The sequence below is a fragment of the Chlorocebus sabaeus genome, chromosome 10 (assembly GCF_047675955.1).
Source record: "Chlorocebus sabaeus isolate Y175 chromosome 10, mChlSab1.0.hap1, whole genome shotgun sequence".
In the NCBI taxonomy this organism is placed as follows: domain Eukaryota; kingdom Metazoa; phylum Chordata; class Mammalia; order Primates; family Cercopithecidae; genus Chlorocebus; species Chlorocebus sabaeus.
In genome coordinates, this window is record NC_132913.1 from 106,439,682 (window position 1) to 106,466,371 (window position 26,690).

Here is a 26,690-nt window from a genome sequence, read left to right on the forward strand (position 1 = left end):
AAAGAATTCTAACTCTGTGTGCATATGAATTTAGGACAAGCTGGAGAAGGATTAGCTGTGATGGTGGAAGGTGAGGGGGGTGGGCAGGATTAGCCAAGTCATTAAATCCCATTATCTGTAACTGGCCATAGGACACATCATTTCACTGCTATTTCTCACTATTTTTCATATCTCTGCCACCTACGTTGTACATTCTTTGAAGGCTGGAGCCCTACCTCACACCTTTTTGTGTTCCCACCACCTAGCCCAGTACCACGTAGGCTACAGTTTCTCAAGTAGTATCTGCTCATGTGGTTTAATAATCTTATTGAACATTTTCCTCAAAGCCCTTGAAAAGCAGAACTGACTGTAGAGCCTCTGGAGCTTTGGGGAGACCATGGAGTGTGGTATGAGTAGCTAGAGTACAGCTCCCAGAAAGCACAGTCAGAACTTGGGGCCAGTGTGGAACCTGGCCTAGAATAGACACTCAGAGCTTCAGAAAAGTAATGTGGCCTGCAGCAAGACCAGAAAAGGGGACCAGTGCCTCATATGCTGTCAGGTCTTCATGACCCTAGGAAGCAAATCAAACCACCCCCAGGAACGGTCTGAGTAGCCGTGGGTATGAGCACAGTATCTGAGAGGAAAGCACAGACACAAATTCAGGCTTCAGAAGCCAAACAAAAAGAAATGATAGTACCACCCTGGCCCTTTAATAATAAATGTTCTAATGAGAAAAAAAATGCTAATGGCACAGGTCAAACGAAGCTTTCCTGCTCTGTAAAAATAATGATGACAGTATAATTTGTTAACAATTAACATTTATGAACACCATGCACATGTGATATACAAGCATTGTTGAGCATCACATGATTAAAATCTTACAACCTTACGATGATGGTCCACTTTTTTTTTTTTTTTTTTTTTTTTTTTTTTTTTTTTGACAGTTGGTAGAGCTAGCTGAAGTTTTATTTTGGGAAAAAAAAAAAAAAAGACTGAATTATTTTGTAACTGGAGATATGGGCAAAGAGGGTGCCCCAGGCAGTAAACTCCCCTGTGGGTGGGCTGAGGGCTAGGGCTGAGCCTCAGGTGGGTCTCCCATTCATTGTGTTCCCCTGCACAGTGGCCTCCCTCTTGGGCTCTGGGGCAGCCGCAGGAGGGGCAGGCTGGGAGGGGCTGCCGCAGCTGTTCACTTGGGCAGGATGTCAGAGGACTCAGACACTAGCTTCCCATTGTGCGTCTTGATCTTCTTCACAACCATGGCCCTGGTGGAGCTAGTGTGGCTGAAGGAGCTGGAGCCCAGGCTGTAGCTGAGGCCAAGGGCTTGTAAGGTCCCCATAGGCCAAGCTCAGATCACCTGCATAGCCACTGGTGGTCTTCGTATGAATACTCATGTTCTGCATCCCAGACTCCAGCCGGCTCTCCTCGCCCTCCAGCAGCTTCCTGTAGGTGGTGATCTCGGTGTCCAGGGCCAGCCTGACATTCATCAGCTCCTGGTACTCATCCAGCTGTGCACCATGTCCTGCTTGGCCCGCTGCAGGGCGGCCTCCAGCTCAGGCAGCTTGGTGTTGGCATCCTTAATGGCCAGCTCCCCACACTGCTCGGCATCTGCAATGGCAGCCTCCAGGGAAGCCCTCTGTCCTTTGAGGCCCTCAATCTCAGCCTGGAGCTGGCTGATGTTCCGGTTCATCTCGGAGATCTGTCTTTGTACAACGCAGATCATCTCCTGCAGCGTCTGCAGCTCCTCATACTTGATCTGGTACATGCTCTCAGCCTCAGCCCGGCTGCGGTTGGTGATCTCCTACTGTGCCTTGGATGGTCCACTTTTATAGACCTCAGAAGAATTAAGAAACTTGCCCCAAGGGCCCCAGGTCATAAGTGGAGGGGCTGGATTTGAACATAGACCGAATGACCTCAGAACCCACATAGGAGACTTTCCATTGTCTATCCCTCTTAAGGTGACAAACTTTTTTGTGTGTGATTTGTGAATGAGTGAGACTTCTTCTTTGCCTCTGCCTCTGCTGATAAAGACATTTGAGAGGGCCGGGCGTGGTGGCTCATGCCTGTAATCCTAGCACTTTGAGGCTGAGGTGGGTGGATTGCTTGAGCCCAAGAATTAGAGACCAGCCTGGGCAGCATGGTGAAACTCCATCTCTACAAAAAGTACAAAAATTAGCCAGGCCTGGTGATGCATGCCTGTGGTCCCAACTACTTGGGAGGCTGAGGTGGGAGGATCCCTTGAGCCCAGCAATGAGTGAAGATCACACCACTGCACTCTAGCCTGGGCAAAAGAGTGAGAATTTGTCTCAAATAAAAAGGTAGGGGGAGGGATCTGAGTGAGTGAGCCCCTTGTTCTGGCCCAAAGGAGGCCTGGACCCCAGGGTTCAGCTGCTCTCAGGAGGCAGCTTCTGAAACTCTAGGGCCCCTGAGTGACTCCTATAAATCAAGATAAGAAAGGCCTTCATGGTGGTGGCTAGAGTCTGGGGACTGAGTCTCATGCAGGGGTTGTTGGGAGCAGATGAAAGAAGAGGGCCTTGGGGCAGAGAGAAGAGGGCTGTGTGCAGCTCTAGGGAGCATCTGAGCTAGAGTTCTCCAAGGCTCTTCTTTCTCCCCAGAGCCTCCAGTGAGGTTTGCACACCTTCCTGGGGCTACGCCTGATAGGCAGAGGAAACCTTCCACCCAGGGCACAAGGGTGGGAAGGCTGGACTCTCAGAGGGTCTGTGTTCATAGATGAAATCAAGACAGAGGAGGAAGGGACAGGGTAAGGGATATGGAACTAGATGAAGACCCAGTCACAGTGGCAGTTTCTGGCAGCCACCTGCCTGGTTGAGATGGAAACGCTGATTCCAGCTCCAGCCCCCAGACAGGCTAAGAATATCCCAGAAAAGCAACAGCTACCACCCCCGCCCTTCTTGATCTGCTCCTACATCTGTAGTGCTATGCTGGGCGCCAGCAGGGTCTGGGAGGAGAAGGAGTTGGGGACGAAAGGGAGGAGGCAAAAAGGGGGCTTGGTGGAGGCAGAAGGTGAACCAAGACTTAAGGCTTCTGGTGAGTGCTGGGAGAACTGGACAGTGAGAGCTGTTCTCAGGGGACAGTAAAGGAGGTGAAGGCAGGATCCAGGGAGTTGAAGGGAGATCAGGACTGAGGATGGGAGAGGCAGAAATGGCCCCCCTTCCATCAAGGAAAGCAGCAGAGCTTATGGCAGGGAAAAGGAGTCACCAGTTCACCCCTGTCCTCTCTATCCCCTTCACCCTGGGCCCTCCAGCATCTCAGCACTGGTCCCTTCTCTCCCCACCCCAGAGCATCACATTCCTCATCTGTGCTCCCAACCCTATTCACTGTTCAAAAGAAACTATATTTGGGCTCCTTAATTAAGTCCTTCTAGCAAAGAGCCTGTGAAATGGGAAAGACATGAGAATTCGGGTCTCCCTCTTGACAGCTAGCAGCACCTCCTCTGTCAATTCCTCTCTTCTCTCTGCTCACCCTCTCCCCCCTCCACTGTTATCTGTAGAGGGGTTCTGCTCCCCTCGTTTGTTTTAGTCACGCACTTCTCCCCTGGGGTAAGGTCCTCAGGAGAGGGAGGGAAGGCTGGGCTGGTGCATACCCACCCCCTCTGCACACCTCAGGAGCTGAGACTAATAGGCAAGGGAGTTGGGGGTGCCAGGGCGGGGGGGCAGCAAGATCCACGCATTCAGATGCCCAGGCTGGGTCTCCATCCTGGATGTTTTAAGAACCTATGTCATCACTAGCCTCTTTGTAGGGGCCCCTTGGAGACAGGGAGGTGCAATGACCTTGGTTTCTGGGGCCTTGATGTTTACTGGGGATATCCTGGGCCTCAGCCATCTTGCCTTCCTCTTCTTTGCCTTCTCACCTTTCATGGGCCCCTCTAAAGCTTGGAGGGACCTAGGAAGATTTACATTGCTGAGATCCTAAGCTCCCCTCCCCTTCATCTCCTGGGCTGAACTGCAGAAATGCAGGCCTCACACGGATGCTGTGCACACAAAGACTGAGCCCATCAGACAGAAACAGATTAGGGAGAAGCAGACAGGGCTGGAGCTGGAGAGTGAAACATATTCACAGGACAAATTTTGTTTAGAATCAGAACTGTGGAGTTGAAGGAGGCTTTAGGAATCCTCTTCTAGTCCAATTCCTAAAATGTTATCTTATTCTTTTAATATTCATTTTCTTATCTTATAATAAGCATCAAATCTATAGAATCCCTGCATTTTAATATGATGAAACCGAGTCCCAGAGAGCTGAAATTACTTCCCCAAGGTCATACAACTGGCAGTCATAGACTAGGACTCCTGTCTCCTGCCTCCCTTCTCAGAAGGGAGATAAGAAGAGCCAAAGAGAGGCAAAGTGTGAGCAGCATTGTCTGGAGATGTTCTCTTAAAAGATGGGGCCCACCTGCCCAGGTGGGGTGAGTGACAGGAGCATCTATGGTGAATTTGATGGTGATGCACTCACCAATAAGGCCAAATCCTACCCAGGCTAAAACCTCAGTCTAGGTGCTCCAGTTCTTGGTCTGGGCCTAGAGTATTTGCTTTAAAGAGCCTTCAGGAATAACCAGTTATCTGAATAGGCACTGTTCTAGGTAATCTACAGAGAGATATAGACATACAAGGAGCCTGGCCTCAGGGGCTGTCCCATCTAAGGGAGTCTGATACAACCAGCACTGCCCCAGAGGAACATAAGGGAGATGGGCAGACAAGAAGCAACATAGAGATACTATTATAATGAAGATACATGAATCTTAGAATATGAACCCAAACATAACCTAACCAGAAGAGTACACTTGCAAATGTGGGAAAGCCATCACCCTTCTACGAAGCCCACCTCCTCCATGAAGTCTTTCTGGTTTCACTAGGCTTATTCCCCTTGTTCTCCCCCTGCAGAAACATAATAACCCTTCCTCTCAGCTCTCAATGCCACTGGCTTATATACAATAGCAATGTTGTTACTCTTTCTGGATCTCCTTGATTAGCTTGTCTGCTTGTCTTTAAAATTCCATCCATATCCATCTTACACATCTTAGACCCAGAGCCCAGCCCTTAACCAAGTTGTTATGCAGCCACTGTTGCTGAGGGGAAGAGGCTGGAAAGGCTGAAGTCAGAAAGAGTATTAGGTCCCTTCCAATCAATCAAAAAAAGGCTTCTTGGAGGAGGTGAGATTTCAAGAGCTTGACAGTCTGAGAGAGGGTTCTGGCCCAGTGGAAGGAGCTCAGAGATTCCGGAGGGATAACCAGAGCAGGAGAGTGGGGAGCATGTGAGCCAGAAAAAGGGTTAGAGGCAAAGCAAGGTGGAAAATTAGGAGGTGGAGTAGGACCCTCTGAGGCACCTGGTTTGGGGTTCCTGAAGCAGAGGAGGAAATTCTTGGTTCTGACCAAGAGGACAGTAGGAGGTCAGAGCTGGGCCGGAAGTAGGGTACCACAGTGATGACACTCTGTGGGTGCTGCTTAGAAGACGTGGTCCTAAACGACCTTAATGATAGGCCTTATGCCAGTGAGGGACTCCTGGGAGCAGAGCTGGAAGGACTCACGTGCCATTTAGATCCACATGCCCAGTGTTTCCACCAGAGCAACTCAGTCTCTACAGGGCTTGTCCTTAACTACCGGTGAACTGACTATTCCTTGGTGGCAGATAAAGAGTGACTCAGAACACCTTGTAGGAGGAAGTGGGGCCAATTACAGCAGCTGAAGAGAGGGAACACTTTCCCACAGCTATGGGGAGAATGAGAGTTTGGGCAGGTCAGCTTGGGCTGCAAGAAAATAAAGATCAGATCCTAGGGAGCAGAGATACCCCACTGAGAAAGTGCATATTGAGTGCTGAGTTAGGGAGGAGGTACAAGGCCGCATGTGCATGGTGGCAAAGAGAAGGGGAATGGAGACAGGCAGACCACAGGCCTCCAGGAGGGTATGAGTGAGCAGGGGCTGTGGAATGGCTGGGAAATGCTGGTACCTCTGGTAGCTAGAACAGCAGCCCATATGGATTCTAGAACAGCCTATCTGCAGTGACACACACACATGTATGTGCACAAATCAACCCTGACAGCAGTGGATCCTTGGAGCTATGTTGGTGGTCTGTGAGGAGCATGGAGGTGATTCCAAGGGCAATCTTGAGAATTTACTGAAATACATAGGCAGGGGTTTTTCTCCACATCGAACCCATGTGCACCTACAAGGTCCACTTACTTAAGAAGCCAGAAGACCCTTGTGCTGGGGGAGGCACACAGAGCAGGTTCCAAGAAGGGTGGACATGATCTAACAAGGCAGATAGAATAGGTACAGAACCAGTTGTGCTCAAGACCTGCAGGTAAGGCCTGAGGAGTCCAAAACCCAGGGCAAAGGGCTGATGGGTACTGAGGAGGGAACAGACAGACCTAGAGAGAAGTGGGCAGGACCCAGCCTAACAGGTTGCTCCTGGGAGTGGGGACAGCTGGGACCTGATCTGCAGGAAGCATTTAATGATGAAACCCACCTCAACCTGGACCCAGGGTTGGGCAGGAGGTTGGTCCAACCTTCTTGGGCTTCCATCCACACAGGAGGCTCTGTTCACTATCCAAAACCGGGTAAACCAAGTGATCCAAGGTCCAGCATTTCCCCAGGGACCAACCTTATCCATCACCCACCCAAGTGTGAGATCTGTGTATGTTAGTGGAGCTGCACAGGGACCAGAGCCAAGGGTCTGCCCCACAGGCTCAGTGCAGAGAATCAGGACGGCAAGCAGAGGCCTCAGGGGCATATTTGAGACCCTGCTTATCCCCCTCTCCCCCTCAAGCTGGAACCCCCAAGGAGGCGGGTTGTGACTTGCAAGAAGGCTCTGCCAGGACTCCCAAACAGGCAGGGCAGAAATGTGCCTGCTGCAGCCCCTCTAGCGACCTGGGGGGTAGTGGGCGAGGTGGGGTGGCGAAGAGGAAACAGACCTGATAGTCACATTGGAGGAGCCACTGCAACGCGACCCAGCTGGGACCTGGGCATCCGGTGAGGGCACTCACTACTCACACTGGCCCCTCACACAAATTCAAAGGCAGAGGGAAGGAGGGCTGTTCCCATGGTTTATCTGCTACCGCGACCCAGTGCATCAGAACAAGCTGACCCATGCTCTAGGATCCGGAGGAGGAGGTAGGAGCAGCCACCACCCCTCCTCAACTCTGACCCTGAGGAGGCCACTCGAACTGCGACCACCGCCTTCCCCTTCCCCGGAACGGGGGAAGGGAAAAGACTCAGGGCAGAGGGTGGGGATTGGGGCGGGACTTGAAATTGACATCTGAGAGTCTATTGGTCACGGGAGCTGCCCATCAGGAGTGCAACTCGGGAGCGGATTGGCCGCGTGAGGCGGGGCACAGCGCGGCGAAAAAAGGGGCCCAAGGGGTGGGGCTGACGCTGCAGCTGGCGCAGCTCAGGCTCAGAGCAGCGGAGCCGCCTAGCAGCCACCTTCCCCCGCCAGTCCGCGCGCCCGGGCCGGGGCTAGGCCCCCCACCGCCGGGTCCCCCGGGGCTGCAGTAGCAGCGGCGCCGCCCGCGGCTCCCGCTGGGGCCCGGGCGCCGGCCCCGCTCTGCAGGATGGGCACGGTGCTGTCTCTTTCCCCTGCCTCCTCGGCCAAGGGCCGGAGGCCCGGCGGGCTGCCCGAAGAGAAGAAGAAGGCGCCGCCCGCGGGGGACGAGGCGCTGGGGGGCTACGGGGCGCCGCCAGTGGGCAAGGGCGGCAAAGGCGAGAGCCGACTCAAGCGGCCGTCCGTGCTCATCTCGGCGCTCACCTGGAAGCGCCTGGTGGCCGCGTCCGCCAAGAAGAAGAAAGGCAGCAAGAAGGTGACACCCAAGCCGGCATCCACGGGCCCCGACCCCCTGGTCCAGCAACGCAACCGCGAGAACCTTCTCCGCAAGGGCCGGGATCCCCCCGACGGCGGTGGCACCGCCAAGCCCCTGGCGGTGCCAGTGCCCACCGTGCCCGCGGCTGCCGCCACCTGCGAGCCACCGTCGGGGGGCAGCGCGGCCGCTCAGCCGCCGGGCTCGGGAGGGGGAAAGCCTCCGCCGCCGCCTCCCCCAGCCCCGCAGGCGGCGCCGCCGGTGCCTGGCGGCTCGCCGCGGCGGGTCATCGTGCAGGCGTCCACCGGCGAGCTGCTGCGCTGTCTGGGCGACTTCGTGTGCCGACGCTGCTACCGCCTCAAGGAGCTGAGCCCTGGCGAGCTGGTAGGCTGGTTCCGCGGTGTGGACCGCTCGCTGCTGCTGCAGGGCTGGCAAGACCAGGCCTTCATTACGCCCGCCAACCTGGTGTTCGTGTACCTGCTGTGCCGCGAGTCGCTGCGTGGGGACGAGCTGGCGTCGGCCGCCGAGCTGCAGGCCGCCTTCCTCACCTGCCTCTACCTCGCCTACTCCTACATGGGCAACGAGATCTCCTACCCACTCAAGCCCTTCCTCGTGGAGCCCGACAAGGAGCGCTTCTGGCAGCGCTGCCTGCGCCTCATCCAGCGGCTCAGCCCGCAGATGCTGCGGCTCAACGCCGACCCCCACTTCTTCACGCAGGTCTTTCAAGACCTCAAGAACGAGGGCGAGGCCGCCGCCAGCGGCGGGGGCCCACCGAACGGGGGCGCGTCCGCCGCCTCCTCGGCCGCCAGGGACAGCTGCGCGGCCGGAGCCAAGCACTGGACTATGAACCTGGACCGCTAGGGATACCCAGGGGCCGCGCCCATCCCCCGTCCCAGCCCCCGACACACACTCGGACCCCCCGGGACCACCAAGCCACCGCCGCTGTTACTGCCGCTCAGCGCCCCGGCTGGGCGGAGGAGGAGCCGCCCATGCCCCTCAGGGGAAAGTGGAGGCCGGGACACCAGAGGCCGCGGTGTTTGGATTTGCTGGGCGTGAAGTGGGGACGGAAGATGAGCGCGGGAAGGGCACTCCAACCTCACTCTTCCCGTCTGTCTGCGCCCCCATTTCTTCATTTCTGCCCGGGTCTTCCCCTTCCCTTCAGTCCATTCCCCCTTGGTTTTGTCCATTTCCTTGCCTCCTTTTTGTGTCTTCATTTTTCCTCCTGTCTGCATTCCTCTCTCTCTCTCCCTCTCTCTCTCTCCTGTTCCTCTCTTTCTTCCTCCCTCTCACTGCCTTTCCATTTTCTGTTCCTTGGGCGTGTGTGTCCGCATCTCCATCTTACCCCTTGCTTGACTGTACCCCATGGCCCCCCCGTTTCTCCTCCTGCACCTGTGTCCCCATCTCTTCTTGTTGCTCCTGTCATGTGTCACCATCTTCCCTCCTGTCTGCCTTCTTCCTCCACTTGTGTCAGCTTGCATTTTTTATTCCTAACTGAGTTCCCACACCCCCCTCCCCAGATCAAAGGGAATATTAGTTTTTAATTTGGATTGACTGAGGTGCCAGGAGAAACTGCAGCCCCAGGCACCCAGACAGGACCAGGATGGCCCCTCGCCCCACCCCCACTGCCTCTCCCCACCTTTTCCAACGTGTTGCATGCTGGGAGCTGGGGGGGTGGAGGAAGGGGCTGACCGCTTCTTTCAGAAGGCTGAGGTTTGGAGGCAAAATCAACCTGGGAGACCACCCCGGCCGCGGCGCCTCAGTGGACAGGTGGGAGGAGAAGAAAACTTCTTACCTTGGGGAAGGAACATCCCGCTTCCTTATCCTTAGCTTTTTTGTTTTCCCTCCCCACTGCCCCTTTTAATTTATTTGGTTGTTTGCGGAGGGAGGGGGGAGGGGGGAGGCTGGGCTGGGAACTGTCCGAGGTGCTGAGCAGAGGCGGGACAGGAATCCTCCCGGTAGAGTACCAGGGACTGGGTTGGGCCTGGGGCCGCGTCCAAGGTGCCAATGATGCGGGCCGACAGAGCGGGCCGCACTGTCTGTCTGTCCGTCTGTCCCGGAAAGAACTATAAAGCGCTGGAAGCGCCTGCAGATGGTTTTGCGCCGGTCTTTCTTTGGGCCCCGGGAGGGAGGGAGTGGGAGTGGTAGTGGAACTGTCACGGCCAGGGCAGGAAGGCAAGAGATGGGGCTCTAGTAGGGAAGATCAAGTCCCTGAGAACTTCTCCTCTTCCCCATCCCCACCCCCGCCATCGGCTTCCATTTTACAGAGGGTAAAGAGTAAAGTGAGGTAGCTAAGGGTGAGGCCTGGTGATAAAGCTGAATCCATCCCCCCACTTCCGCCTCCATCTTGTCTGACCTAGCTCCTCATTAGTGCCTGGGCCACTTAGAGACCGAATGACGGGGACAGCGGGAATTGTGCCCTTTCTGTGATGTGACCCATTGAGGCAGAACTAGCTAGTCCTTATTGCTATTTTCCCCTTCCTCCCCATCTCTCCCCACCATATATTGGTCAAGAGTACAGTCGGGCCTAAGTCTGTATTCACCACTCCCAAGTGGGGCCTATCTGCCACACTTCTCTCCTTATCCCCCAACCACCACGGGGCTGCTTCGACGCTGCCCCGGTCGCACGCCCACTCAGGAGTCTTGGGAGGCCCATCCCTGCTTGAGATTCAGACCTTTGCCCTTTATCCCCAAGAAGGGGCAAACACGGGCAGCTGGGGAGAAGGAAGGCATTCTCCGGTATTGAAACAAGAGGGAAAATGCGCTATTTAGCCTGAGATCCCTGCTCTGTCCCCATTGCCTTCTTAGCTACGTGGCTAAGCGCCCTGTTCACTGTTTCACTGGCCCAAAGAGGCCTGGCTTCAACAGAGTGCCGGCAGCTCCGACCCTAGTCCGGCCATGGCGGAGAAGATTCGCAAAGAACCCGGCGGGACCGGCCAAGACGAGGCCCGGGATCGCTGTCCGTGGTGCTGAAGGGCGCGCTCGGGTGGGGTCGGGGCTTGTAGGGGCAGGAAGAGTTGCAGACTCGGCCTCAACTAGATCTTCCGGATAATTTGGGAATAGGGTGTCATCTATTCTGGCGGCGAGTTATAGAAGTCTGGCTCCAGAACCCAAGAATGTCGGTTCCCACTTGCCCTCCCAGGACTACAGGACTCGACTCCCCTGGCCTCAGCCCAGGGCCCTTGTAACCTGCCTGGAGCCGGAAATCCCCAGTCCAGATTTGTGAATCGAGTTCCCGGAGGGAGGGGGAGAGCTGGCGGAAGGGAAGGCGGGAGCAGCCGCCCATTGGCTGGAATTTGGCGCAGTCAGCGCGGTGCCGTCATCTCTCTTGGTTTGGGAGGAGGGAGGGAGGATCACTTGGGTCACCCCGCGGCTGTCGCCATAGTAACCAGACTAAGCGGGCGGGGCAGCCGCTCTACTCTCCCACCTCTGGCTGGGGAAACAATCCTGGTCCACCTTACTTGGAACTAGCTAGTGAGACTGGCTGTTTGATTAGAATTTCTGAATTAGAGGAGCCTAAAGGGGATGGGAAAGAGGGCAGAGACCCTACACAGACGCCTCCCTCAACCTCCAACAAACATCCTGCGTTTGGATACTGCCCCTGAACGCTTAGCCACAGCACCCACCCTTTGCTGCACACACACACCCCTCCAGGAACTTGTGATCTGGCACTTGGAGACGTAGAATGAGAAAAAAGCCACAGTAAGTAACATGCAGTTAAATCTCACTTTTGACATGCCCCAAGGCATGAGACACTGCCATAATCCGATTAGGAGGGGAGGGACTGGAGAAGGATCAACGCGAATACATGGAAGAATTAGCCTCCTGGGTCAGACTTGTCAGAGTCCTGTTTTCTCAGGGATTAAGTGGGGGAAGTCATAAGGAGAAAGACCCCTTCTTCTGAGAAGGCAAGGGGTGGAGGGAGTAAGTGCAGAAACAGAATAAGGTACCTTCTTTCCCGAACTGGAGTTAACCTGGGGAAAGCAAGTCCAAGCTGCTGATAAGGTGGTGAAGGGGGACCAGAGTTTTAGAAACCAGAAGCAAAGAGGGGTGGACTAAGGAAAGATGGAGGTGGAGGAAAGGAGACAGAAACCCAGCTGGAGCAATGACTCAGCACTTCCCCTAGGCAAAGGGCTGGAGTGACTCTCCCAGCTCAGGGGCTGCTGTGAGGGCAGGAAAGCAAATGAACAGACAGAAGGGATAATTCACCCCTTCACCCGACACATGTTGATACATACATTGACGCATAACCAAAGGCACACATTTTAACCCAGAAGTGGAGACAAATGCATTTATACTGGTGAATCATAACATATACACACCTCCACTCCTTTCCTCCCTGTCCGCCTTCCTGGAACAGAGGACTTTCTGTTTTGGAGCCATGCTCCCCTGTCCCTGGAATACCTTGCTACTTATTAGAAAAGCAGAAATGCAAAAAATCACAGACATGTAGGGGGAGTTGTCATGGTAACTGCTTTGCTTGCCAGGAGGGGTGCCCAGCAACCAGAGCATCTAACATTATTCAAAAGGACATTCTATGGTCTCCACTTACTGGGATCCACCCCAGGCAACCAGATGGGCACCTTTGGAAGATGTCTGCAACAGAGGCTGCTGAAGAAGCCCCTCCAGTCACATCATCATGATCAGGGACAGCTGGAAGCCAGGTGTATGGGCCTGATCTTCTTTAGGTACCCCACTTTAAGTAGCACTTCTGGCCTCTTTAAATATAGGCATTTGCTGTGAGGGGCTTCAAGACAGCAGGGTTAACACTTCGAAGACCTTTATTTAAGAGCATGACCTGGCTGGGAGTGGTGGTTCACACCTGTAATCCCAGCATTTTGGGAGGCCAAGGCGGGTGAATCACTTGAAGCCAGGAGTTTGGAACTAGACTGGCCAACATGGTGAAACCCTGTCTCTACTAAAAATACAAAAATCAGCCGGCTGTGGTGTTGTGTGCCTGTACTACCAGCTACTCGGGACTTGGGAGGTTGAGGCAGGGGAGTCTCTTAAACCTGAGAGGTGGAGGTTGTGGTGAGCTGGGATCATGCCACTGCACTCCAGCCTGAGAAACAGAGTGAGACCCTGTCAAAAAACAAAACAAAACAAAAAAGTATGACCTTCCCTCTCAGCATCTTGCCACAAACCCTACAAAGAAGGTCATATCTACACACTCAGGATAGGAGTGTAGATGAGGGGTAGAAAAGTTGCTTAGTTGGCTGGGCGTGGTGGCTCACCCCTGTAATCCCAGCATTTTGGTATGCCAAGGTGGGCAGATCACTTGAAGTCAGGAGTTTGAGACCAGCTTGGCCAACATGGTAAAACCCTATCACTACTAAAAATATGAAAATTAGCCAGGTGTGGTGGCGCATGCCTGTAATCCCAGCTACTTGGGAGGCTGAGGCAGGAGAATCACTTGAACCTGGGAGGCGGAGGTCACAGTGAGCCGAGATCACGCCACTGCACTCCAGCCTGGGCAACAGAGCAAGACTCAATCTCAAAACAATAAATAAATACATGCAAAAAAAATAATAATTAGCTAAGCATGGTGGCACACAACTGTAGTCCTAACTACTTGGGAGGCTGAGGTGGGAGGATCACTTGAGCCCAGGAATTTGAGGCTGTAGTTAGCTATGATCACACAACTGCACTCCAAGCTTGGTGACTGAGTGAGACCCTAACTCCAAAAAAGGAAACAAAACACCTGGAGAAATATGGATTATTTATTGTTATTATTATTATATTGCATCTTGGGGTGGGTGGAGAATGTCTTTTTAGCAGTAAAAAGACCTTAAAGGAACAGATTGATTCATCTGAGACTCCATTTAGCTTTTGAATGTCAGAGACATAGAGAAGAAAAAAGAAAAAAGTTCATCACAGCCGGGTGCGGTGGCTCAAGCCTGTAATCCCAGCACTTTGGGAGGCCGAGACAGGCGGATCACGAGGTCAGGAGATTGAGACCATCCTGGCTAACACGGTGAAACCCCGTCTCTACTAAAAAATACAAAAAACTAGCCGGGCGAGGTGGCGGGCATCTGTAGTCCCAGCTACTTAGGAGGCTGAGGCAGGAGAATGGTGTGAACCCGGGAGGCGGAGCTTGCAGTGAGCCGAGATCCGGCCACTGCTCTCCAGCCTGGGCAACAGAGCAAGACTCCGTCTCAAAAAAAAAAAAAAAAAAAAAAAAAGGTCATCACACAACCCAATTTATTTTCTTCATAACATTTGTTCCCACCTGATAATTTTTTTGTTACTGACTTATTTTGTATCCTTTCAATAAAAATAAGGTTGAAACACCAGTGACAAATGGAGAGAATGTATTTGCAACACAATATATTTTTCAGTAGAAAAATAGCTAAAACTGGAAACAGCCAATTCATAAAAGGAAATGTAAGCAGGCTGGGTGTGGTGGCTCAAATCCCAGCACTTTGAGAGGCCAAGGTAGGCGGATCAAAAGGTCAGGAGTTCAAGACCAACCTGACCAATATGGTGAAACCCTGTCTTTACTAAAAATATAAAAAATTGGCTGGGCTTCGTGGAGTGTGCCTGTAATCCCAGATACTTGGGAGGCCGAGGCAGGAGAACTGCTTGAATGTGGGAGGCTGAGGTAGCAGTGAGCTGAGATTGTGCCACTGCACTCCAGCCTGGGTAACAGAGCAAGACTCCGTCTCGGGGAAAAAAAAAGAAAGAAAGAAAGAAATATAAGCAAATGATAAACAAATAAAAAGATACTTACCTTTACTATTGGCCAAAGAAATTCAAGTCAAAACGGCAATGAGATATTACATCTCCATCTCTTACACTGATACAGATTATCAAAATGGAAAATTCCAACCATAGGGAAAGCATGGGAAAATGAACATGTTAGTTCAGCCTTTTGGGGAGATTGTCTGGATCAAAATGTGAAAGGCAGCATGCTCTTTGATCTAGCTACCACATTTCCAAAAATTTGCCCAAAGGAGATAAGTGGGAAAAGGTCTGATGCATAGATGCCTATCATACTTTTGTTTATCATAATGAAAAATTGGATACAACCTGAATGAACGTTAGAAGGAGATTAAGTAAATTGTGATAGATTGATATTCACTGGGATATTATGGACCATTAAAAATTGTACATCAGGCCAGGCGTGGTGGCTCACGCCCGTAATCCCAGCACTTTGGGAGGGAGGCAGGCGGATCATGAGGTCAGGAGATCAAGATCATCCTGGCCAACATGGTGAAACCCTGTCTCTACTAAAATACAAAAAATTAGCCGGGCATGGGGGTGCGCCCCTGTAGTCCCAGCTACTCGGGAGGCTGAGGCAGAGGAATCGCTTGAACCTGGAAAGCAGAGGTTGCAGTGAGCCAAGATCGCGCCATTGCACTCCAGCCTGGCCACAAAGCAAGACTCCATCTAAAAAAAAAAAAAAGAAGAAATTTGTACATCAGTCTGGGCATGGTGGCTCACGCCTGCAATCCCAGCACTTTGGGAGGCCAGAGTAGGTGTATCACCTGAGCTCAGGAGTTTCCTCTTTCTACTAAAAATACAAAAATTAGTTAAGCATGGTGGTTGTGCCTGTAGTCCCAGCTACTGGGGGGCCGAGGCAGGAGGATCGCTTGAGCCCGGGGAAGTGAAGGTTGCAGTGAGCTAAGATGGAGCCATTACACTCCAGCCTGGGCAGCAGAGTGAGACTCTGTTTCAAAAAAAAAAAAAAATGTACATCTATATATTTATTGACATGAAAAAATAGCACGATGAAGTGGAAATAGGAGATTGAAAACATTGTCATATCATCCCATTTCTGAGAGAGATTTAAACAGCTGTCTCCTTCTTGTCACTTAGATCTTGACTTAATAGCCTCCTCCTTCTCATCATCTCCTGAATTCATCTCAGTCTGTCCCACAGTTACCCTCAATCACATGCCCCTAATTTATTTTCTTCATAGCATTTATCTTCCTGAAAATATATTATTATGACCTAAAAAAGAAGAAAATTATAAGGAAAGAAAGAAAAAGAGAAAAATAGAGAGGGAGGGAGAGAGATAGAGAGAAGGAAGAGAGAAAGAGAAAGAGAGAAGGAAGGAGGAACAGAAAAAAAGTGATGCTGGACAGTGTCTGGAAAAGGAGAAACACATTTCTGCAGCCATGTCCTGCACTCCGCTATCACACATCTCCAAAGCCCCTTTGCTCCTTCCCCCAACCTCAAGCTGTTTCCAAATCCCTAGGGTTTAACAATGTCCCTTGCTGGATAAAGGGAGTTAAGCACCTATCCAGCCTGGCAGCCACGTCTATTACATAAAAAGCACATATAAGGTGCATGTCCACACACAGAGCATGGGCACACATATATGCACACTCTTACAAGGATCCATCCAAGAGCATTTAAAAAACACTTCTCTACCTTTTTCATAAATGCCATAGAAAATCCACTGTCCTTTATTCAAATAATAAAGCTAGGGGAAATTTTTCTCTTCAACTTGTTCATATCTTTGAATAACGAGAATTAGCACAGTGCCTGGCATGTAGTAGGCTCTTGATAAATAAGAGCTGATGTTTATTCAGGTAATAGCCATTTTTTGTTACGATAAATGTTATGATAAGCATTTGTGTGTCAGGTCTTTGCCCATTTATCTCCTTAGAACAAAGAATAAATGGACTAAAAAGGGTGATAGTCTGCATGTTTACCTTTGGTTGCCAATAAGCCTGCCACCAAATACACATTTTTAGAACACAACTATGGTAACTAACTTCTCCTAAGATGTTTTATCCTTTCTTTTCTTTTTTTTTTTTTTTTTTTTTTTTTTTTTTTTGAGACCAAGTCTTGCTCTGTCACCCAGGCTGGAGTGCAATGGTGTGATCTTGACTCACGGCAACCTCCACCTCCTGGGTTCAAGCAATTCTCCCTGCTTCAGCCTCCCAAGTAGCTGGGATTACAGGTGCTTGCCACCATGTCCCTCTAATTTTTGTATTTTTAGTAGAGATGGGATTTCACCATGTTGGCCAGGCTGGTCTCGAACTCCTGACCTCAGGTGATCCGCCCGCCTCTGCCTCCCAAAGTGCTGGGATTACAGGCGTGAGCCACCTCTCTCGGCATCTCTTCTCTTTTCAATTGTTCTTGATTTATGCTAGGTTTCTGGTTGACTTTACTTTGCATTTTAAAACACTTTGAATTTTATTCTGGTGCTTTTATAGTGTCTTTATTTCATTCTTTAATCTATTCTGGAATTCAACTTTATATGTGGTGAGAGGTAGAGATATAATTATTTTCCCCAGATGACTACTAAGTTGTGCCAATCTTTGAACAGTCTTCCTTTATCCCCAGTAAATACCATCTTATTATTTATGAAATTCCCACACATATGAATCTATTTCAAGGCTCTACTCTGTTTCATTGGTCTACTTAACTATTGCTGTACCAAACCACACCTTTAATAACTAGTTTTGCAGTATTATTCTTTTGCTAAAATTGTCTTTTTTTTTTTTTTTTTTTTTTTTAAGATGGAGTCTCACTTTGTCACCCAGGCTGGAGTGCAGTGATACAATCTTGGCTCACTGCAACTTCCGCCTCCTGGGTACAAGTGATTGTCCTGCCTCAGCCTCCGAGTACTGGAACTACAGGCATGCACCACTGTGCCTAGTTAATTTTTGTATTTTTAGTAAAGACGGGGTTTCACTACGTTGGTCAGGCTGGTCTCGAACTCCTGACCTCAAGTGATCCACCCGCCTCAGCCGCCCGAATGCTGGGATTACAGGCATGAGCCACAATACCCAGTCATGTCTTTCTATTCTTAATCATAGTACAGAAGAACTTGAGAACCAAGCCTGTCAAGTTCCATAAAATCCCTCTGTGACTTGAACTGGGACTGCATCACTTTTACAGATTAACTTGGAGATTTGGCAATTTTGCAATATTGAGTCATTCCATCCAGGAACATGTTCAGCCTCTTCATTTACTCAGGTCTTCTTTTTTGTTCCTTAGTGAATATTTATAGTTTCCTTTATTTAGATGTTTCTCATGTTTTCATTAGGTTGATGTGGGAGCACATTTGTATTGCTGTTGTAAGCCTGTAATTCCCAATTCCTTTTCTTCTTTTCACAGGGTTATAGGGGAGCCATACATATATATATATTTTGTTGTTGTTGTTGTTGTTGTTTTTGTTGTTGTTGTTGTTGTTGTTGTTTTTTGGTGTGTTGATCTTATTATACCTTACTGGAATTTCATTAGTTCTAATTGTGTCCTAGTTGAATCTCTTGGGTTTTATAGGTAGGCAGTCATACCATCTACAAACAAGGACATTTTAATATCTTCCTTCTCAATATTTACACACAGTGTGTATCTTTTCCTGTCTTATTGCATTGTCTAGGCTCTCCAGTACAATGTTCAGTGGTAGCAGTGATGACAATATTAAAAGGGATAAAAAAGACATCCTTCCTTTTCCCTAACTTTTATAAGAATGCTTCTCATATTTTACCAATGGCTTTTTAAATTAGTCTTTTAAATTTGAATATCTTCTTTTACATACGTTGTGATAAAGTGAGTCATGTAAAATCATTTTCTGGAAGTTTATACAATTTTAATCAAAATAATTATTCAAATTACCTGTCCTGTATAGATACAGCACCAACTGAATCATGCTAGACTACATGGCCCTGGGTGTTTGCAATTTGGGAATATAGGAGGCGGTGGCGGAATGTTCCCCTGGGGATCCTTTCTCCTCCATGACATTTGAAGTTAACGTGATATGAGGCACAGAACAAAATACTATGAGTCAGAGGTTTGAGTCTCTCCTCTACCATATATTAGCTACTAATCTAAGACAGTGATTCAACCTCTTTGAATTTCAGTTTTCTTGTCTATCAGATCGGAACAAAGATCTTGGGTTAGTGTCTATCAGGTGCCTACGATAGGAATGACATATTACTGTTGTTAGGGTAACAACTATTGCTATACTAGTCAGCACTATTAATAATTATTAACAGGGACTAAATGATGACCAGGACAGAGACAGAGTCCAGAATGGGGCCCTGGGGTGCTCTAACCATCTTTGCTGGTCCCTGAGGTAGTGGGGAGCCCTGAAGGCCTGGGCCTCCCATGAGCTATCCTGTGACCTGGATGACTGTGTTTACTCCTTGCTGCCAAGCCTTGGCCCCAGTGTGACCCACGTGCCTCTCTCTGGAATGCCAGCCAGGGGACTTGCTTCTGCTGTCAGTATGTAGATACTTTTGCCAGCCTGGCCTAGCATAGGAACATTCTTGAGTCTAGGTCTTTGGGCCAGCAGGCCAGGCCCCTTTTGGAACTCCCCACTCCAGGGATCCCCCCAGGCTGGTTGGAACCAACAGGGAAGAACAGCTGAGTCTTTCCTTCACAATTCACCTGCTGATCAGGGATGAGAGGAGATGCATCTCGGGAGACTAGGCCCTAAGAATGGCATGCACACACGTTGCTAATGCCTGCACTAAAGTCTACGCATCAGGGTGTAGTAGAACTATCCTGAGATTTGCAGCAAATCAGGACCCTGCTATTTCCTCACTGTGGGATCTTGGGACTTTGTTTTCCTCGTCTGTTATATAGGAATCATGATCATTTTCCCACTATATCTATATCTATATCTATATCTATCTATATCTATATATCTATATCTATCTATATCTATCTCTCTCTATATATATACTTATATATATATTTATATATTTTGAGATGGAGTCTTGCTCTGTTGTCCAGGCTGGAGTGTAGTGGCATGATCTGGGCTCACTGCAACCTCTACCTCGTGGGTTCAAGTGATTCCCCTGCCTCAGCAGGGAGTTACAGGCATCCGCCACCATGCCCAGCTAATTTTTATATTTTTAGTAGAGACAGGGTCTTGCCATGTTGGCCAGGCTAGTCTCGAACTTCTGACCTCGGTTATCTGCCCACCTTGGCCTCCCAAAGTGCTGGGATTACAGGCATGAACCATGTGCCTGGCCTTTTCCCACGATTAATGAGGCTGCTGCACGTATCATTTGAAATTGTGTCTATGATGTGATCTGTAAGTTGTAAAGCATAGAATAAATACAAGGTGGTCCTGTGTCTGGCCCTCATGTTCATGGTCATAGACGTGGCCGTTGCACAAATGTGTGTGCAAGATGCCCTAGAACTGTGTGTCAAAAGTAGAAAACCAAGTGGAAATTTTGGGGGATTGGGAAGGTGATCATAGGAAAGGAGGCTTAACCCAAGAGGTTATCACTGGAGCCTGGGATCTTTCATCACTTTTCCCATCCATCTCCCCATCTCATGTTGCTCCAGATCTCTCCATGCTGCAGGATAAAAATGGACAGTGCTGCCTGAAGCCTCCCTGACAACCTCCCGCTGTGTTGCTAAGCAACTTGACCTCCTCTGCCGAAAAAGGAACCTAATGCTCAAAGTCTGGCCTTCTGGCCTCCTTTAGTTACTTCCTTCTCCTCTGACCTCAGGGAAGGAAGGAATCTCAAGGAAAGAGCATCTCTGCCTCATGGAGGGAGAACTGGGTATAGAACTGGAGGATTAGACTGGTGGGAAATGGGATGAACTTGCAAGGCAGGTCTTTGCTTCTGGGCTAATTAGCGTGGGGGCATGACAGTTATAGAGCAGCTCTCTGTGCTGGACTCTCTGGCACAGGCTCTGTCCTTGCAGCAAACCAATAAAGCAGGTATGATCAGTGTTTCCATTTTATGAGTTCACCGAGCCTCACAGAGAGTAAGCAGCCTTCTCAGTCTCACAGGGAATAGGCAGAGGATGAGTCTGAAACCACGCCCATCTGGTTTCCTTCTACTCCACCATGCTGTTGGAGATATTTGCAAGGGTCACGGTAGACCACGAGACTTCTAAAATGCATTTCTCACTTTGCTATTTGTCTGGAACCCCTGGTGAATGCTGGAATAGAGTACCTGGCTTGAGGTTGAGCTGAGGTTTGGGCATATAGTTCTGCTACTTCCTTGGCCTCTCAGAATCTCAGAATCTGCTCATTCTTCCAGTAGGGAAGATTGGTGAATAAGGGGTGGGAATAGAGTGAAAACGGGGCTGCTAGAGTTTGAAAGGCATCTTTACCCTTGGCAGCTCTGTGATCCCATGCAAGTTTTTTGACATTTTGTGCCTCAGTTTTCCTCATTTATAGAATGGAAATAACACTAGAGCCAACTCCAGAGGGTTGTAAGAATTAAATGAATGTAAAACTCTTGAACCTGGCACATAAAGGTTCAATAAGTACCCACACTTATTATTATCACTTCTAGGAGGCTTTAGCATATAAACCTCTTTCACATCCTTAGTGGTTAAGAGAATTCGCTGCCACTGAAATCAAACTAGGTCCACATCCTGCACTGCTCTTTCTCACTGTGTGACTTTAGACAAGTTTCTTAATCCCTCTGTGGCTCAGTTTTCTAATCTATAAAATGAAGAAAATAATAATGTGTACTTCAGGGTATTATTGTAAAGATCAAATATAATATGGGTATTAGTTATGGTAATGTTAGTTGCTGTAAGAAGAAAACTTCCCACTTCCAAATTTCATGTAATAGTCTACACAAGAATGGGAAGTAAGCATTACTATTATCTTCATTTTAGAGGAGAAAACTAAGTGTCAGAATGGTGTAGACATATTCCTAAAGTCACATAGCTAGTAGCTAGCTGAGATCTTATAATTTGAAATTCAATACATTCTTTTGTTACTTCATAAGGAAATGGAGGATGTTCTGAGAACAGGAGGCCAACCCATGTGTTAGTGGTTGCGGAGCCACAGCCAGTCAAGAGGCTTGTTCTTGGTGAAGTTTACCATGTGGGCCCGGGTCAAGGACTGGGCTGCCGTGGAAAAGTAAGCCCAGATTCCTTTCCAGGGCATGTGGAGGGCATCTGATGGGGATGAGAGGGAGAGGAGGCAGGTGCTTGCTTTGTTTTGAATTGTTTTGTATGCTTGTTTAATAATAGAAAGCACTGATATGTGTAGCAAGGTACTTAAATCATTATGTAATCTTTATAGCAACTCTATGAGGTAGGTTTAATGGATATTATAATTTTACAGATGAGGTAATTGAAGCACAAAGAAGTAACTTGAATAACGTTACATAGCTTGCAAGTAACAGAGCTTTCAAACCTTGGAAGTCCAGCCCAAAGCCCCAAACCACTAAGCTATGTTGCCTTTTGTTTTCAAAGAAGTATATGCTAGGAAAGAAAGAGCAAACAGGATCCAGTGGGAGAGAATTCTCAGAAAGAGAAAAAGTCAACTGGGGCCAGGTGCAGTGGCTCATGCCTGTAATCCCAGCACTTTGGGAGGCCAAGGTGGGAGGATCACTTGAAGTCAGGAGTTCAAGACAAGCCTGGCCAACATGGTGAAAACCTGTCTCTACTAAAAATACAAAACTTAACCGGGCATGGTGGTGGGTGCCTGTAATCCCAGCTACGTGGGAGGCTGAGGCAGGAGAATCACTTGAACCCAGGAGGTGGAGGTTGCAGTGAGCCAAGATTGCACCACAGCACTAGCCTGGACAACAGAGCAAGGCTCTGTCTCAAAAAAAAAAAAAAAAAATTATCCAGGCACAGTGTCTCATGCCTGTAATCCAAGCACTTTGGGAGGCCAAGGTGGGAGAATCATTTGCAGCCAGGAGTTTGAGACCAGCCTGGGCAACACAGTGAGACCCCTATCTCTACAAAAGCAAAATAAGATTAAAACAAGCTGGGCATGATGGTACATGCTTATAGTCTCAGCTACTTGGGAGGCTGAGATGGGAAGATCTCTTGAGCCCAGGAGTTCAAGGCTGCAGTGAGCTATGATCATGTCACTGCCCTCCAGCCTGGGCAACAGCGTGAGATTCTATCTCTAAACAAAGAAAAGAAAAGAAGTAAGAAACATCAGTCAATGGGACATTGAACCATTCACCTCTAGACATGACATGCGTCACCCTAAGATGGAGGAGTGTCATAGAGAAATCCTGCTGACCAAACCGAAGTAGGAAATACCATTCAGGTCAATATATAATCAGAGCCCCACTCCACCTCAGAGTACAGTGATCTTCTCCAAGCCTGTAGCGCCTCAGTTAGGAAAGTGAAAGCCTGCAAAAGGCATTGGGGCAACAAAACAGTCTCTATTTCTTATCAGGGACAAAATGTACTTTCTTATCAAACAGAGGCCTAACCAAGGACACTCATAAGGCAAGCTGTCAGTTTGTCCTTTATAACCAATTGTAGGTGGTGTGCATCTGTACTGGGTAAGAAGCAGGTCATGTTTACATGAGGAAGAAGCTGTCCAGGAAGGCCAGCAAGAAGGGATCTAGTGGGGTGGTAAGGATTTCAGTTGTCAGGTCATGGGCTGGCCCAGCCACTTCATTTCTCCAAGCCTTGGTTCCCTCATTTGAAAATAGAGGTTACCATCCCCATCTGGCAAGGTTGTAGCCAGGTCAAAGGAAACACCACCTGTAAAGCATTAGCATAGGGTAGAGCCTGGCAGAGTCATGTTCAGTGAGTGGTAAAGCATACTTTTATCATCAGCAGATCCACTTGACACGGATTATAAATAGCTCAAGAAACAAGTTCATTTTGGTGCATTTCAAAGACACATTAGAGGAAAGGTGAAGGCCAGAAGAGCAGAATGCTCTGAGAAAAGTGCATCACAGTGGCCCATTACGATGCCTGTCTATGGTCACATGAGCTGTCGTATGAGAGAGTGCTCTGTGAGCCTCAGTGCCTTCAGTGGCATCATTGCACTGTGACTGTGCAGGTCCCAAACAGTTTGGACATGAATGTCTTCAAGCTGCATGTTAGCAGGGCTTCTAATTCTATCTGCAAGGGATAAAGCGTGGAGCTTAGTCGCACAGAGTGCATGTTACTGGAGGAGATATGGCTCTCTGTCATCCTGCATGGGAAAGATTCTAAAAACAAAGTGATCAGTGACTGCTCAGGACTGTGGAAAGGTCACCGGGAGCAGTGGGAAAGGGTCTGGCAGAGGAATAAGAAGATACAGGTCTTACAACAAGCCCTGGGACTTCAACCAAGTCATTTAACATCTGGGGCCTTGGTTTATTTATCCTCCCAGCAGATAAAGCAATACCTGCCCTGTCTTCCCAATCTTGAAGAGGTCAATCAAATGATGGGTGTGAAAGCATTTTGTAAACTGTAGTGCAAGCATACGGCAGAGGAGTGAACCATACTTTCACTAGCGACTTGAACAAGGTGATAGAGAAAAGTTCATTTTCAGAACTTCAGAAAATGCAAGAGGTGCTTGACCCTGGATTGGGAGAGGAAAGCAATGGTGGGATCAATACCTTGGAGGGCCAAGGACCAAGGGGTTAAGAGTCCATGAAAACAGGCCTGGATCATCAGGAAGCTGAGTGTGGTAAGAGTATGACTTCTTCAGGGACTGGGTGGAGTACAGTCCTGCCAAGACCACAGTAACTCAGAGCTTGGAGACATCACAGAGGCAGGGGCTCCCAGAGCTGAGATAATCTGGAGAAGAGGATTCCCATCTACCATATTCTGAGGCTGGGTTTGACCTTGTAGGTCATCTTTGATAGACGTTTTCCAGCTCTTTCTTTCTTTCTTTTTTTTTTTTTTGAACAGAGAGAACCTGGGTGACCCTTAAAGTTCCACAGAGCAGAGTTTGCAAATCTCTGGTTCAGCCTTATTATTTTAATGAGATGAGAATGGAACCCCAGAAAAGAGAAGTGATTATCTGAAGGTCACACAGCAGATTCGTTACCAAGCTGCAAATGGAACTCAGAATTTCTGGTTCCCAGTTCTATATCTTAGCCTCCCAAACTGGCTATGTGGACAGGAAAGAACAGAGGCATGGGGTGAGCTTTAAGGATGCAATTTCATAGGTAAGAAGATCGCTTAATCTAGCAATATCTCAGCCAGCCAGCTGCCCAACAATGACTAAAATCCCCCCTTTATTGACTCCTTCACAGGATTCCAAGAGTCTCAAGGTTAGAGAAGTCGCCTAGTCCACCTCCCTTCTCTGCTTCTCACAGAAGGGTCTGCTGAACACTCTGGTGACAGTGAACTCACCCAACATGTTCCATGGCAGAGGCTCTTCATTAGATCAAGGAGACATCTGTTTTACTGGAGCTTCCAACCACGTGTCCCAGTACTGCCCTTAGTCACATGCATCCAGTCCTTTCTCTCAGGACAGAGTTTTGAATAAATGATGACAGCTCCCATCCCCCTTTCTCCCAGTTGACTTTCCAGATACATCTCACATTGTTGTTGGCTTTCCACCGTTTTTCCTCTTCACTTCCTGGGTCTACTACACTGTGTGTCCTCCACTTGGTCTCCTCCTGAAAACAACACTGTGCACAATGTTCCTGGCGGCAGACTTACGAAACCAAGTGGACCACTTCCTTCATCTTAGGTGTCATAGCTCCATCAATTCATCCTCAGATTACAGTGATTTTTCTGCACTTCACCCTACAGGTTCCCATTTAGCGTTGCATTGGCTAAGACATTACTCATTTACACACAGGCTCTGCTGAGCCCCACCTTTGCCAAGACTCTGACTTCTGTTGTTTCATTTAAAGATGTAAGACCAGGGCCTCACAGTCCTTCCTAAGGAATTTTACTTTGTGGCTGGACACAGTGGCTCACACTTGTAATTCCAGCACTTTGGGAGGCCAAGGCAGGTGGATGACTTGAGGTCAGGAGTTCGAGACCAGCCTGGCCAACATGACGAAACCCCTTCTCTACTAAAAATACAAAAATTAGCTAAGTGTGGTGGCAAGCGCCTATAATCCCAGTTTCTCGGGAGGCTGAGGCAGGAGAATCGCTTGAGCCCAGGAGGCAGAGGTTGCAGTGAGCCGAGATCACTGCACTCCAGCCTGGGCAACAGAGTGAGACTCCATCTCAAAAAAAACAAAAGCAGCAACAACAACAACAACAAACACAGAAATTTTACTTTGTTACATTCAGCCCACAATGTTTAGCAGCCCAGATCTTTCTGGATCCTGGCTGTATCTCCTCAGCATGTTTCTTCTTCTTCCCAGCTTCCTGACCCCTGCAAATAGGGCTGTAAAGAGACTCTCTGATGCTGCACCCCTCCCCCACTGCCACCATGCACGTCACAGAAGACCCCACCAAGTCAGACTGGCTCACCTGCTTGATGAATGCACCAGCCCACTCTCCCACCCCGTGAGGCATATCAGGCATAATGACCTGGAACATACTTTTTTTCTATTCAACTACGAAAGCAGGGTATTATCAAATTTTAAAAGGCATTGGCCAGGCACCGTGGCGCATGCCTGTAATCCCAGGCACTTTGGGAGGCCGAAGTGGGTGGATCGCTTGAGCCCAGGAGTTCAAGACCAGCCTGGGCAACATGGCAAAACCCCGTCTCTATAAAACACACAAAAATTAGCCGGGCATGGTGGCACATGCCTGTAGTCTCAGTTTCTCAGGAAGTTGAAGTGGAAGGATCACTTAAGCCTGGGAGGTGGAGGTTGCAGTGAGCTGAAATCCCACCACTGCACTCCAGCCTGGCAGCCTGGGCAACAGAGAGGACCCTGCCTCAATCAATCAATCAATCAATCAATCAATCAATAAATAAATGGCATTGAGAAAAGAAAGGGAGAGTTTTGACCAAAAAATTATCAATGGTAACAGTGGCGTCTGTGTAACAGGACTATAGTTTTGGCTTTTTTTTTTTTTTTTTTTTTTTTTTTTAATGAAGTCTTGCTCTGTCGCCCAGGCAGGAGTGTAGTGGTGCCATCTCGGCTCACTGCAACTTCTGCCTCCCGGGTTCAAGCGATTCTCCTGCCTCAGCCTCCCGAGTAGCTGGGACTACAGGCGTGTGCCACCATGCTCAGCTAATTTTTTGTATTTTTAGTAGAGACGAGTTTTCACCGTGTTAGCCAGGATGGTCTCGATCTCCTGACCTCGTGATCCCCCTGCCTTGGCCTCCCAAAGTGCTGGGATTACAGGCGTAAGCCACCGCGCCCGGC

General features: G+C 49.2%; 1 protein-coding gene, 1 long non-coding RNA gene and 1 pseudogene across 2 annotated transcripts; 2 read left to right on the top strand and 1 right to left on the bottom strand.

The window, feature by feature from the left end:
* Positions 1–993: 993 nt before the first annotated feature.
* LOC140712608 (keratin, type II cytoskeletal 8 pseudogene) lies at positions 994–7,265 on the bottom strand (annotated as a pseudogene).
* Positions 7,266–7,383: 118 nt separating this feature from the next.
* CDK5R2 (cyclin dependent kinase 5 regulatory subunit 2) lies at positions 7,384–9,870 on the top strand. The gene has a single exon (XM_007966317.3). The coding sequence runs from the start codon at positions 7,540–7,542 to the stop codon at positions 8,641–8,643; it is 1,104 nt and encodes a 367-aa protein (XP_007964508.1). The 5' UTR covers positions 7,384–7,539; the 3' UTR covers positions 8,644–9,870.
* Positions 9,871–10,295: 425 nt separating this feature from the next.
* Positions 10,296–26,093, top strand: LOC119625290 (uncharacterized). The gene is made up of 3 exons (XR_005241428.2): positions 10,296–11,481; positions 24,319–24,578; positions 24,666–26,093. It is a non-coding gene; the product is annotated as an uncharacterized lncRNA (long non-coding RNA).
* The last annotated feature ends 597 nt before the right edge of the window (positions 26,094–26,690 follow it).